General features: G+C 49.4%; 1 protein-coding gene across 1 annotated transcript; it reads left to right on the top strand.

Moving 5' to 3' along the window:
- Positions 1 to 1770: 1770 nt before the first annotated feature.
- haus1 (HAUS augmin-like complex, subunit 1) lies at positions 1771 to 13860 on the top strand. The gene is made up of 9 exons (XM_007908916.2): positions 1771 to 1885; positions 4995 to 5169; positions 5528 to 5663; positions 8700 to 8828; positions 10080 to 10203; positions 10695 to 10760; positions 11622 to 11693; positions 12733 to 12780; positions 13567 to 13860. The coding sequence occupies exons 1-9, from the start codon at positions 1865 to 1867 to the stop codon at positions 13621 to 13623; spliced, it is 828 nt and encodes a 275-aa protein (XP_007907107.2). The 5' UTR covers positions 1771 to 1864; the 3' UTR covers positions 13624 to 13860.
- The last annotated feature ends 522 nt before the right edge of the window (positions 13861 to 14382 follow it).

Below are 14382 nucleotides of genomic sequence, written 5' to 3'. Positions count from 1 at the left end.
TTGGTTAGTTTCATTTTAAAGCAGCCTGAAGTTGAGGTTGATCAAGTTTTGTGCACAGTGGATTGAGTGTTGCTGGTCTAAGACTGGCCCTGCTGTACGTCAACAACAATTTGCATTTATATAAGCGCCCTTCACACCAGGCGGAGTCTCGGAGCAATTAGCGTCCCCCACAGAGCAGGCCAGTTGCTGCGGTTCAATTCCTGGGCAGGGCAAAACTTTAGTCACGTTTCCTCACTTCATCCGCCTCTGTTTATACAGCAGTAAGTGGTTATTAGTCGATTGGCGGATCACTTTCCAGGGGTAACAGTATCTGCCGGTGCGGTTAACAATGCAATTGGATATTGCCTGACACCAGGTCATGCTGTAGCCGCCTAACAGTGTGGTTACTGTGTGGGCAACAGCTTCTCTCTATAAACAGATTCACGTATCATTGTTCACACTGTGTGACCACCAACTCCGGATACAAAGGGCAACCAATCCTACCCGCGCCGCCCAGTGAGAGAGTGAGTGTGAGTGAGTGAGGTTGGGTTGTTTGGTTGGTTGGGCTGGTGGGCTGGTTGGTTGGTTGGGCTGGTTGGGTTGGTTGGGTTGGGTTGGTTGGTTGTTTGGGTTGGTTGGTTGTTTGGGTTGGTTGTTTGGGTTGGTTGGTTGTTTGGGTTGGTTGGTTGTTTGGGTTGGTTAGTTGGGTTGGTTGTTTGGGTTGGTTGTTTGGGTTGGTTGGGTTGGTTGGTTGGGTGGTTGGTTGGGTGGTTGGTTGGGTGGTTGGTTGGTTGGGTGGTTTGGTTGGTTGGTTGGTTGGTTGGGTTGGTTGGTTGGGTTGGTTGGTTGGTTGTTTGGGTTGGTTGGTTGTTTGGGTTGGTTGGTTGTTTGGGTTGGTTGGGTGGTTTGGTTGGTTGGATGGTTGGGTTGGTTGGGTGGTTGGGTTGGTTGGGTGGTTTGGTTGGTTGGGTGGTTGGGTTGGTTGGTTGGGTGGTTGGGTTGCTTGGTTGGGTGGTTGGGTTGTTTGGGTTGGTTGTTTGGGTTGGTTGTTTGGGTTGGTTGTTTGGGTTGGTTGGTTGGGTGGTTGGGTGGTTGGGTTGTTTGGGTTGGTGGGTTGGGTGGGTTGGTTGGTTGTTTGGGTTGGTTGTTTGGGTTGGTTGTTTGGGTTGGGTGGTTGGGTTGGTTGGTGGGTTGGGTTGTTTGGGTTGGTGGGTTGGTTGGGTGGGTTGGTTGGTTGTTTGGGTTGGTTGGTGGGTTGGTTGGGTGGGTTGGTTGGGTGGGTTGGTTGGTTGGGTGGGTTGGGTGGTTGGTTGGTTGGGTTGGTTGGTTGGGTTGGTTGGTTGGGTTGGGTGGTTGGTTGGTTGGTTGGGTTGGTTGGTTGGTTGGGTTGATTGGTTGGTTGGGTTGGTTGTTTTGGTTGGTTGGTTATTATTTGTGGAGTCCTGTAGCTCAGTGGTTGAGCACTCGCTTTGCAAGCTAGAGACCTGAGTTCAATTCCAGGCAGAGGGCGAAACCTTGGGTTGGTCATTTTCGATCTACAACTGTTTGTGGGACATTGCTGTGCGCAATTGGCTGCCGCGTTCACCCACAAATATACAGTCAATTCACTTTACAGTGTGTTCTGTGAAGCGCTTTGGGACGTCCTCCCGACGTGAAAAGCGCTATATCAAATGCGAGGATTATTATTATTATTATTACAGTATCTGCTTCTTGGTACAGATGCTATTGTATCAGATTCCTGTCAGTCAGAGGCGGGGGCGTGGCTTCCACTGGCGACGTCACGGTGGGGGGCGTGGCGGGGGCCGCGGAGGATGCTGGGAGTGAGTGAGTCCGATGGCGGGAGCGGCGGCGGTTTGAAGTTTATTTTGCGGTGAAGAGGCCGAGGATGGACACGGACGGCGGGGAGGTAGGCGCCAGCCGCCGGTTCTTAATCTCCGGATTCCGACACCAACATAAATTTACCATAAATACACCACGAATTAGTTTTTTTACATATAGTTTCACTTTTCCCCGCTCCATCACCTCAACACCGATTGGTTACTGTCTCCCGGCAATCGCTTAATGCGAGTGCGTATCGAACGGTTCGGCCATCTTGGTATAGGAGAGGAAACAGGCCCCGGCCGCCATCTTGGTATAGGAGAGGAAACAGGCCCCGGCCGCCATCTTGGTATAGGAGAGGAAACAGGCCCCGGCAGCCATCTTGGTATGGGAGAGGAAGCAGAGCGATAATATTAATAATAATCCTTGCATTTGATATAGCGCTTTTCACGTCGGGAGGACGTCCCAAAGCGCTTCACAGAACACACTGTGTTCAATTCAAGTGAATTGACTGTATATCTGTGGGAGAACGCGGCAGCCAATTGCGCACAGCAATGTCCCACAAACAGTCGTAGATTGGAAATGACCAATTTATTATTGTTTTTTTTTGGAGGATTATTATTAGGCTCTGTGTGGAGTAAGGAAACTTGCCCAAGGTTTCGCCCTCTGCCTGGAATTGAACTCAGGTCTCTCACTTACAAAGCGAGTGCTCTAACCACTGAGCTACAGGACTCCACGATGTTGCTATCTTGATACAGGAGGGAACAACAACAACAAAATGACATTTATAGAGACGCCTTTCACTTTGGCAAAGCGCTGACACAAAGGTGTCGGGGCCCGAGCATGAGGGAGGGGTGGGGTAGGGGTGAGGGAAGGCAGAGGGGTGGGAGGGAGACCAAAGGCACGATCGAAGAGAAGGGTCTTGAGACCAACCTTGAAGGAGGCGAGGGAGGAAGCGAGGGGAAGGGACCGTGGGATGGAGTTCCAGAGTGTGGGGGCAGAGAGGCTGAAAGCCCGGTCACTGATGGTAGGTCGGGCGGGAGACATAGAGCAGCCGGAGCCCGATGAATGGAGGGAGTGGGCAGGTTGGTAGGGAGTCAGGAGGTCAGAGAGATAGGAGGGGGCGAGGCCATGGATGGCCTTAAAGGTGAGGACGAGGATCTTGAACTCTGGTGGAGGGGGAGCCAATGGAGTCGGGCGAGGGTGGGAGTGATGGGGTCACGGGGCCTGGTGTGTGAGAGTACACGAGCTGCAGAGCTTTGGATGATCTGCAGCTTGTGAAGGGAAGCGTTTGGAAGTGGAGGGATGTTGCCTCTTGGTATAGGAGAAGACGCGAGGTCAGGTCACGCATCATCTTGGTATAAGTTGTCCCAAATCCCTTCACAGGATTTTACAATAAAATGTATTGATTGTGTATTTGTGGGTGAAATGTGGCAGCCAATTGTACACAGTAATGTCTCACAAACAGACAAGTAGTAAGTGACTAATTTTATTTGGGGGATTGTCAGCCAGGACGACAACAACAATTATATAGTGCCCTTCACACAGCATAATGTCCCAGAGCGCTTGACAGTGGCCAAGCCTGGGAAAGCGGAGTTCCCTTCTCTTTTCCAATAGTGCCAATGGGATCTTTAACATCCACCTGAACAGGACACAGGCGGGAGCTCAGTTTAATCCAAAGGACAATGCCTCCGACAATGCAGCAGCCCCCTCCCCAGCACTGCATTGGAGTGTCAGCTTAGACTGAGATTCCATGTCCCGACGTAGGGTTTGAACGCACGGCCTTATATCAGAGTCGAGAGCATTACCACTGAGCTCGGCTGTCAGCAGCAGCATGTGCACAATGCACAGGAAATAACATCACCAGTGACTTGATGATCTGATCAGTGCCGGAAGCTTCTGGTTAGAGCGGTCCCCAGCAGGTTCCCCTGTGCTCCCTCTTATTTCCCCTTTAATGGGAGTGTGGTGTGTTAATGGGCTGTTTAAGATTTCAATGACCTGTTTCTGGTGTAACCCAGATTCACGGGCTCCACATTGGAGAGTGAGACCAGTTTGTCCAACGCAGAGAGTATTTGCAAGATTTCATACAGATCTCCAGCCTGGGTATAAAACAAAGTAAGAACTTTTATAACACTTGGATTACCGACAGTGGGAAAGTTGACGTTAAATATCTGCCCCCAAAGCTTTGTTTTGTTGTATACTTGAAATGATTTTTATTTTGTCTGTTTCTCGTACATTCCTCTGTCCAGCTAACTCAGTCTTGCTGTGTGTCACCCACTAATAATAATCCTTGCATTTGAATAGCCAAATAGCTGCTGTATCGCAATATTTGTTTTATATAAAAATGATAATAATAATAGTATTTGATGTAGACATTTCAAAGAGCTTAGTGTTTGTGTATTTTGTGGGCATAACGTGGCAGCCAATTGTGCACAGCAGTGTCCCTCAAACAGCCATGGAGTAAGTGACCAATTTTATTTGGGGGATTGTTGTCCAGGATAGTGGGAGAGTGAAACTTCCTTCTCTATTCGAACAGTGCTGAGTCCTGTAGCTCAGTGGTTAGAGCACTCGCTTTGCAAGCGAGACACCAGGGTTCAATTCCAGGCAGAGGGTGAAACCTTGGGCAAGTTTCCTTACTCCACACAGAGCCTAATAATAATCCCTCCAAAACCAAACAATAATAAATTGGTCATTTTCAATCTACGACTGTTTGTGGGACATTGCTGTGCGCAATTGGCTGCCGCGTTCGCCCACAAATATACGGTCAATTCACTTTACAGTGAAGCGCTTTGAGACGTCGAGAAGACGTGAAAAGCGCTGTATCAAATGCAAGGATTATTATATTATTATAACATTCACCAGAACAGGCAGATGGGATCTCGGTTTAATGTCTCATCCAAAGGATGGTTTGACAGATTTAATGGTTGATGGAGTGTTTTTGGGTGGGAAGAAAATTTTACAAACCTGCCTCCTCCCTCGCCTGAAAAATTTCAAAAGATTGCTTTGGATGAAACAATCTTGTCAAACTTCGGCTAATCTGCTCTTATCTTTCCAGGACACCCACCCTGCTGTCTTCAAATTGCAGCGTGGAGCAATTTCTGCTACAGAAGGCGGTGGCTAGGGCTGGGGTGGGTTGCGATAGTGGTGGTGAGGGGGGGGGGACAGGCTGTGGCTAATGATGTGTATTCTGGCGGTAGGTGTACATGTCGCTGTCAGACCTGTTTGTGGACGAGCAGGTGCCGTTCTATGAAGTGAATGCCTGGACCACGGACGTGCTGCGCCGCCTGATGGAGATAAACAGGGAACGTGACAACCACGGCCGCCAACTGCTCGAGGATGTGCGGCAGAAAACAAAAGAGTATCAGGCCGAAGGTCAGTGCCAGGCTGGAGGTTAATGCCACCCCGCACAGAGCAACCCGCTCAGAGAGTCTGCAGCTCAGGCACTGATGGTGTGTGAGTGTGTTATGCTCTGATTATTTGGGGATACGGTATATGGTTCGGGATATGTAGCTTCGTAATCGAATGCCAGGATGGTGGAAGGTGAACTGGATGGACCTTGGTCTTCTTTTGCCTGGCAGTTCTAATGTGTGGGCGGTTGTGCGTGGCATGGCTGGCGGGTGGGGTATGAGTGCCTGAGTTGAGGGGTTGGGCTGAGGGGTATGTGAGGGGCGAAGGGGTTGAACTGTGAAGTGGGGTACCTGCGGTGTAAGCTGACTGTGACCTGTTGCAGCCAGCCACATGCAGGAGGTGCTGGAGGAGAGCCTGGGGCTGACCACAAACAGCCTGTCCAGCAGCGGCTCCAGCCTCCTCAACAGCCTGGTGGACTGCAGCCTGGCCCTCGATCTGAAGGACACCTCCCGAACCAGGTAACCTCCCCTCCCTCTTCCCCAAATCAGGTACCCTCACCTCCCCCAAATCAGGTACCCTCACCTCCCCCAAATCAGGTACCCTCACCTCCCCCAAATCAGGTACCCTCACCTCCCCCAAATCAGGTACCCTCACCTCCCCCAAATCAGGTACCCTCACCTCCCCCAAATCAGGTATCCTCACCTCCCCCAAATCAGGTATCTCCCCCTCCCCCAAATCAGGTATCTCCCCCTCCCCCAAATCAGGTATCTCCCCCTCCCCCAAATCAGGTATCTCCCCCTCTCCCAAATCAGGTATCTCCCCCTCCCCCAAATCAGGTATCTCCCCTCTCCCAAATCAGGTATCTCCCCCTCCCCCAAATCAGGTATCTCCCCCTCTCCCAAATCAGGTACCCTCACCTCCCCCTCCCCCAAATCAGGTATCTTCACTCCCCCTCCCCCAAGCCAGGTACCGTCGACCCCCCCCTCTCTTCCCATCCCCCGAACCAGGTACCCTCCCCCCTTCTACACCCCCCAACCCCAGCTCCGAACCAAGTATGCCCTCCCTGCCCCAGCACCCCAGTGGCCAGGGCAGGATTAGGACTGCTATTCCCCCTTGTGGTTGCCGATGCTCTCTGCTAGGATTTTTCAGATTGCTGACATTTTATCACAGCCCTGGGGGAGCGCTGCTTTATCAGAGGTGCCGTGCTTTGGATGAGATGTTAAACCGAGTCCCATCTGCCGTTAAAGAAGGATGTTAAAGACATCCCAGTGTCCTGGCCAACAATCCCCCACCCCCCAGATAAAATCAGTCACTCACATCCTGGCTGTTTGTGGGATATTGCTTTGTACAAATAGGCTCAACTACAAAAATACAAAGTCACTACGCTTCACAGTAGATCCTGTGAAGCACTTTGAGACTTCTTGGTGATGTGATGAGGTGCTATATCAAATGTATAGATTATTACAATGCAGATTTACATTTACACTTTGGGAGGACATCGCCTACAAAATATACACTCAAGGGATAGGGCATGTAATTAGAGTTAGGTCTGAAGATCAGCCATGATCTTATCGAAGATAAGGGGCAGGCTCGAGGGGCCGAATGGCCTACTCCTGCTCCTAATTCTTATGTTCTTAATTCACTTTAATATATTCTGTAAAGCGCTTTGAGAAGTCTCAATGACATGATAAAGGGCTATTCACTCGGATTTCCGTCCCGCCCACAGCACAGAAACCGCTCTGGTCAAAGTGACAAATGACATTCTGTTCATCTGCGACCAGAGCTCCCTCTGCCTCCTCGTTCTCCTTGATACCTCTGCTGCCTTCGATACAGTTGACCACTCTATCAACCTTCATGAAATGGTTCAACAACAACAAAGTTACATTTGTATATTGCCTTCCATGTTGGGAGCACGTCCCAAGGCGCTGAACGGTCAGTGTTTTGGACCCGAGCTGGGAGTCGCGATTCGTTCAGATTGTACCTCTCACACCGTTTCCGCTTCATCTCCGCAAACAGTTTTTTCTTCTCTAAGCCCTGCACCATCTCGTGTGGTGTTCCTCAGGGCTCTGTCCTTGGTCCCCTCCTTTTTAATATCTATATGCTCCCTCTTGGTGACATCATCCGCAGACAAGGGGTCAACTTCCACATATGTGCGGATGACACCCAACTCTATCTCTCTCTCTCCCTCCACCCTTGACTCCAGGACCCACTGCTTTCCAGATAGAATGTCTGTCAGACGTCATGTACTGGATGAACTTCCTACAGTTAATAATAATAATAATCCTTGCATCTGATATACCGCTTTTTACGTCGGGAGGATGTCCCAAAGCGCTTCACAGAACACACTGTAAAGTGAATTGACTGTATATTTGTGGGTGAACGCGGCAGCCAATTGCGTACAGCAATGTCCCACAAACAGTTGTAGATTGAAAATGACCAATTTATTATTGTTTTTGGTTTTGGAGGGATTATTATTAGGCTCTGTGTGGAGTAAGGAAACTTGCCCAAGGTTTCGCCCTCTGCCTGGAATTGAACTCAGGTCTCTCGCTTGCAAAGCGAGTGCTCTAACCACTGAGCTACAGGACTACACGCCTGTAGCTCCAGTTGAGTGTCAACAAGACCAAGGCTCTCCTGATTGTCTCCCATCCACACATTAGGCGCTGACAGCATCACCATCCAAGGATGGGCACTCCACCTTGCTAACCCAGTCCGGAACCTTGGCATCTTACTTGACCCTCAACTATCCTTTCTACCCCACACCTCACAGGCTGCCGAAACCCTCATACATTCATAACATCCATGCTTAACTGTGAAAACTCCATGCTTGTTGGCCTCCGCAATTGTCCCTCCAAAACGTTCAGAACTCTGCAGCCTGAGTCCTCTCCCGCGCCAGACCCTGTAACCCTATCACCATCCTCGCCCGACTCCACTGGATTCCCATCACGCAGAGGATACAGTTCAAAAGATCCTGGTCCTCGCCTTCAAAGCCCTCCACGGCCTCGCTCCCCCCTACCTCTGTGACCTAACTCCCTACCGACTTGCCCAGTCCCGCCGTCTAGCGGGCTCTGGCCTGCTTCATATTCCTACCATTGGCGGGCGGTCAGACCTTCAGCCACACTCTGGAACTCTATCCCTCAGACCCTCCACCTCACCCCCCCCCTCTCTTGCCTCCTTCAAAACCCATCTCAAGACCTTCCTCTTCAATCCTGCTTTCGATCTCCCTACTTCCCCCTGCACTGCATCCTCCAATCCCAACCCCCAGCTCGGTTCCGAAACACTGATTGTCCAGTGCCTTGGGACATCCTCCCAATGTGAATTGTAATACAAATACAATACAAAGGTGCTGTACAAATGTAATTCTGTTACATTTGTACAGCACATTCTGTATATCAAATAGAAGGAATACATTGACTGTCCGGGCCACAGCACTGAAAAGCACTTATTAACTTGGACAGTGGTGTAAGGAAAACGGATTGGGAATATTTTCAGTTGAGGTGGGAGAAGTTGAGGTCGTAATCAACCATGTTATCCCTGTCTTTCCTCCCACTCTCTAGCTTTGTGTTGGCGATAAACAGTTTGACGTCTGAGTTGACGGCGGCTGAGAGCCGAGCCCAGGAGCTGGAGGTCAAGGCGTTGTCAAAGAAACTGACGGACAAGATGGTCCTGGAGCAGTTGCTGGAGGAGTGAGTGCGGGGAGCCATGGTCACCGTGGCAATGTGCAGAGCAATGTGGGGGCAGTGTAGACGGTCGTGCCTATAGTACTAATGGCACCAAATGGCATTCGCCCCCGTGGTCGGAGCAATCCAGGGCAGGACTGGGGACACCATTAGCCACCAGGAGATCGCACACTTAATGATGAACATCCATTGGGGCATGCCGTGTCCATACATCTGCTTAAACACAGTGGAGCCTTTTCCCACTGGGAGCAGGGAATCCTCCCACTCAGTTCCCGTTAACCCTGCAAGCCAAAGCCCTGACGGGTAGGGTGGTCCTAGCTGAACAAGAAGCGGGAAAGCTGCCAGACAGCGCTCTCAATGGCCGAGCTATGCAGCCTTCGCTGGTTAGGCTCCAGCAGCATTTGATATAGCGCTTTTCACGTCCTCTAGACGTCTCAAAGCTTCACAGAATAGGCTGTGAAGTGAGTTGACCGTATGTTTGTGGGCGAAACGCGGCAGCCAGTTGCACACAGCAGTGCCCCACAAACAGGACGATCCCCTCCAGAGAGAGAATCTGCATTCCAACAATCTATTTCCATGTGTGGGGGGGATGCACAAGTTTGGGTTGGATACTTTTAAGCACGGTGACGGGTTTCCACGCAGCTGAACCCCCAGAAAATTCCTCACCCACCTGCGGGTATCTAGCTTTCTACTGCAGTTCCAGTGTTTGAATACACAGTCTCTGCAGTTGACAACCACTACCTGTGCGTCTCTTGGTGATATTTGTATGTTACAGGCGGTGCATCAAGTACAATGTTTGTTGTTATTGTTTATCTGCTGAATTGACCAGGTTCTCGCCACTAAATGGAGAGGTACCATAGCTTCCCAAGGACCTCTGGTGATGATTGGCTGGTACTGCAGCCACACGCACATCTCAATTTACTTTCATCGGGTGGTGGTTTCAAAGCTCTTCACACACTGGAGGGAGGAGCGGTGGCTGAAAGTGCAGTGGAAAAGATATAGAGTGATGAGTGTAGAGCGTAGGGGAAGCTTTATTTTGTCTCTAACCTATTCTGTCACTAACTTAGGAGTGCTGGGTGGACAGTGTAGAGGGAGTTTTGTCTTTTTTATGTGCTGTATCTGACCTGGGAGTGTGGATGGACAGTGTAGAGGGAGCTATATTGTGTCTTTAACCCTGACCTGGGAGTGTGGATGGATGGAGAAGGTCCACAGATGCTTCCCTTGAGATTTCACTGTAACGTTTGGTCTCTTGTTCAGAGATTTGAGGAATGTTGAGGAGGAACTTCCTGGGGCGATAGCCAAAGCTGAGAATAACAAACAAAACATGGATTTCTTTACCAAGAAGATGAAAGAATGGAAAAAACAGCAGAAGTTTTCTGAGGTGAGTTCCCACTTGCCTCGCCCGCAGTCAACTGGAGAAAGCGACTGAGCTAACATTGCGAGGGAGCTGGGGGACATCAGTAGAGACACAGTCGGAATGAGGGGGTAACTGCTGGAGCCTAACCAGCTAAAACACATAGCTTGCTGGTAAGTTTTCCGACTGTTTGTCCACTAAGCCACTGAGGCTTTGGCTTGCATGGTTACCAGGAGCTGAGCAGGAGGATTACTGCTCCCAGTGACTGGTCTGCCCTTCTAAATCCTACCGATGAGCCAAGCTGGCCTGGCAGTCACTAGCAATGATCTGGGTTACAAAACTGTATCTGGGAGGAGTGAGGGAGTTGGAGGAACATCAGTAAAGACTGGTTAGTGACACAGAGTGCTGGTCAGGAGGATTGACTGAACCTGGTGATGTGAGGGAACTAGAGTGAAGGGATGAACAAGAGACTGGATGCTGTTCTGAATTCTTTCTCTTATTGAAACTTTTCTCTTCAGCGTCAGCTACTGGAGGCTGGTTACCAGCCTGAGCTAGAGCACCATGCCCTGCTGGAACTCTCTGAGGTCAGTGAATAATAATAATAATCCTTATACTTGATATCACGTCGTTGAGATGACTCAAACCGCTTCACAGACTGTATTGTAAAGTGGATTGACTGTGTATTTTGTGGGAGAAACTCGGCAGCCAATTGCGCAGAGCAGTGTCCCACAAACAGTCGTGGATTGAGTGACCACTTTTTTTATTTCAATGGGGGGAAGATTATAACCCCCAGAAAGTGATCCGACAATCGACTAATGACCAGGTTCCCACTTACTGCTAAGTAAACACAGGCTATGGAGTAACGGAACTTGTCTAAGAACAAGTAACGAAACTTGCTCGGAAATCGAATCTGGGTCCTCTTGCTTACGAGGCGAGTGCACCAACCACTACACTATGGAACTCCATGAAAGCAGCCGTTCAGCACTCAGTGACCCTGCCAATTGCTGTCCGGGAGAGACTAGAATTTTTTTTAAAAAAATAGCATTATGAAAAAAGAACTTGCATCTTTATAAGTGCCTTGCCAAGTGCCTCACAAGAGTATTGACTGCACATTTGCTGTTCGGGTGGACATTAAAGATCCCATGCCACTAACGATAAGAGAAGGGAGTTTCTGTGTCGCACTCAGAATCTCCCTTTGCTTTTCTAATAGTCCCATAGGATCTTTAAAGTCCATCCGAACAAACATAAACAGGGGCCAGGTTTAAATCTCGGCCGAATGACAGCGCCTCTGATATCGGAGTGCTCCTCAGTAATACACTGGAGGGTCAGCCTGGACTGTGAGCTCAAAGTCTGAGCCAGAGACACGAATGAGCGAGTGAGCGACTGAGCCAGTAAGTGAATGAACGAGTGAGCCCGGCTGATTTACTGTGATGGTTTGTTTACAGAAGCTGACCAAGTTGAAAAAGGAAGTGGCTCCAATGAAGGCAAAACTGAACTCCTACCTGGACCTGGTGCCTGTATGTTCCTTGTTCCTGTTTGGGACCTTATTGGTGGGGGTCAGCGGAGGTGGAGGTGAAGGTGGTGATGGATGGGTGGGGGTGTAATTCCCTCCTCACTGTCCTCCCATCACAGGATCCAGCTGTTTTATTTTTACTTGGGTCCCAGTGTCCTGACCTTAACCCCTGGCAACCCTGGCAAACTTCCTGATGTCTGTCCTAAAATGACACTTTACAACTCTAACCCATGTCCTTTTGTTCCACGGTCTCAGTGCTTCTTAAAGTAATGTTCAGGGTTTACTTTCTCAATCCCATTTAAAATTTTATACAGCTCTTTCACAACAACAAAAACTTGGATTTATATAGCGCCCTCCACGCCGGACGGCGTCTCGGAGCTTTACAGTAATGGATCCTGGGGTCGAGCCGGGGGGAGGGGGAGGAAGGTGACCAAAGGCGCGGTCGAAAAGAAAGGTCTTCAGCAGAGACCTGAAAATGGGAAGGGAGGGAGTGAGACGAAGGTCTCCTCTGAGTTGCTTTTTGCAATTATCTCAAATCTTTTCGTTATCTCAAACGCCTCGATTACTTCACTACTCGACCTTTTAGATCCTGTCACTCTTCTACAAATCCCTTCATGCACCTCCCAACCTTTCCGACCTATAATATCCTCACTCCACTTCCGCTGCCTCCGCTCGGCTGGCTCTGGCCTTCTGTTTGTCCCTCTTCCCCTTTTGCTCCACCATCAACGACCAAACTTTCAGCCACTACAGCGTAAAGCTTTGGAACTCTCTCCCTCAATCCCTCCACCTTGCCCCCTCCTTCCCCTCTTTTAGATCACATCTGAATACCTCCCTCTTTGACTGTGATTATCGTCACCTCCTTTTTTCACCCCCCTCCCCCCCGCCCCCAGTTCGGCATCAGACTCCACCACTGTTAAGCACTGCGAGAAGCTGCCCCATGTGAAGGGTGTTGTGTAAATACAGTGAGGAGAGTCTGATCCTCTCGCTTCACGTGTTGGTGGCGGCTGTGAAAATGACTTCCTGTGTCTGCGATGTCTCTGCAGGACCCCATGTTGGCCAAAGTGAAGATTGAGGAAGCCAAGCTGGAGCTGGTAAGTGCTAACCCCAAATCCCAATGTTTAGCAATATCTATAGAGCTGAATGGGAGGGATGACAATCACTGAAGTCCAATAATATAATAATCTTTGCATTTGACATAGGGCTTTATCAGACGTCTCAAATCACATAATAATAATCCTTGCATTTTATATTACGCTTTTCATGTCTTCTATATATAAAATATATTGTAAAGTGGATTGACTGTATTTTGTGAGCGAAACGGCAACCAATTGGGCAGAGCGATGTCCTGCAAACATGACGAGAATGTACATTTTATTTAGAACATTTCACGCAAATGAACTTCCTAAAGTGTTTTACAGATTAAAATTGCACAGTGAGAAGTGAATGTTATACCGATGAACTCTGCAGCTGATCTGCCAGTGATAGCCCCGTAAATGGGTGGCGATCAATTTGAATTTGGATTAAGAGAGGAATGTGAGCAACAACTTACGGGGGGTGGGGTGCAGGGGGTAAAGATAACCGGAAGTTCGGTCAAAGAGGCCAGAATTGAAGTGGGAAGTGAAAGTGGGAGGGACCCAGGAATTAGGAGTGTGGAGTAAGGAAACTTGCCCAAGGTTTCTCCCTGCCTGGAATTGAACACAGGTGTCTCGCTCACAAGGCGAATGCTCTAACCACTGAGCTACAGGACTCCCAAGTAGAGTTAGAGTGATAAGTAGAGTAGAGGCCCTTATAAAGTGATTGACAGCCTCTCTCCCCCTCTTTTTTCCACCCTGTTCCCCATCCATCTTTCTCTCTCTCTCTCTCTCTCTCTCCCACAGAGGAAGCTGGAGGAGCTGATCTCCCAGAGGATGGAGAGTCTGGCCTTCGTGTCCTAGATGAAGGCAATGGAGAGCTCAGTACCCGGTTACCGTGGCTTCTCAGCTGTTGTCTCATCAGGAAGGATTCTGCTCCAAGCTGGGTGACTGGACCATTGTACCTCCTCTCCCTCGTTCCCCCCCCCACACACACACACACACACACAGGCCGAGATTGATGTCAGACACTTGGTGTGTAATTCTCTCTCTGACACTCTCGATGGAATGCACTGTGATTAAATGGCCTGTCTTACTGTGTTACTTGACAAGTCGATATTATTCTTTCTGAAATTGTCAAGTAGACACTGGTACACACAGGATTCTGTCTGTCGCATTCATGGGTGAAGTAAATAGCTTCAATGTACAGTACTTAGCAGAAAACTTGCTGTGTATGCGAGTGAGGGGGTAGTGGGGGCTTGTGTGGAGTATAAACACCAAAGTGGCCTGGTATCACTCTCTAACTCTACTTATCACTAACTCTCTAACTCTACTTGGAGTCCTGTAGCTCAGTGGTTAGAGCACTCGCCTTGCAAGCGAGACACCTGGGTTCAATTCCAGGCAGGGAAACCTTGGGCAAGTTTCCTGACTCCACACACCTGATAATAATCCCTCCAAAACAAAACAATGATAAATTGGTCACTTCAATCCACGACTGTTTGTGGGACACTGCTGTGTGCAATTGGCTGCTGCGTTTCGCCCACAAATATACAGTCAATTCACTTTTGAGTCTATTCTGTGAAGCGCTTTGAGACATCTAGAAGACATGAAAAGCGCTATATC

Source organism: Callorhinchus milii, unplaced genomic scaffold, assembly GCF_018977255.1.
Source record: "Callorhinchus milii isolate IMCB2004 unplaced genomic scaffold, IMCB_Cmil_1.0 Scaffold1, whole genome shotgun sequence".
NCBI classification, from domain to species: Eukaryota; Metazoa; Chordata; class Chondrichthyes; order Chimaeriformes; family Callorhinchidae; genus Callorhinchus; species Callorhinchus milii.
Note: the sequence above shows the minus strand (reverse complement) of the source record. Positions and strands in the feature narration are given on the sequence as shown.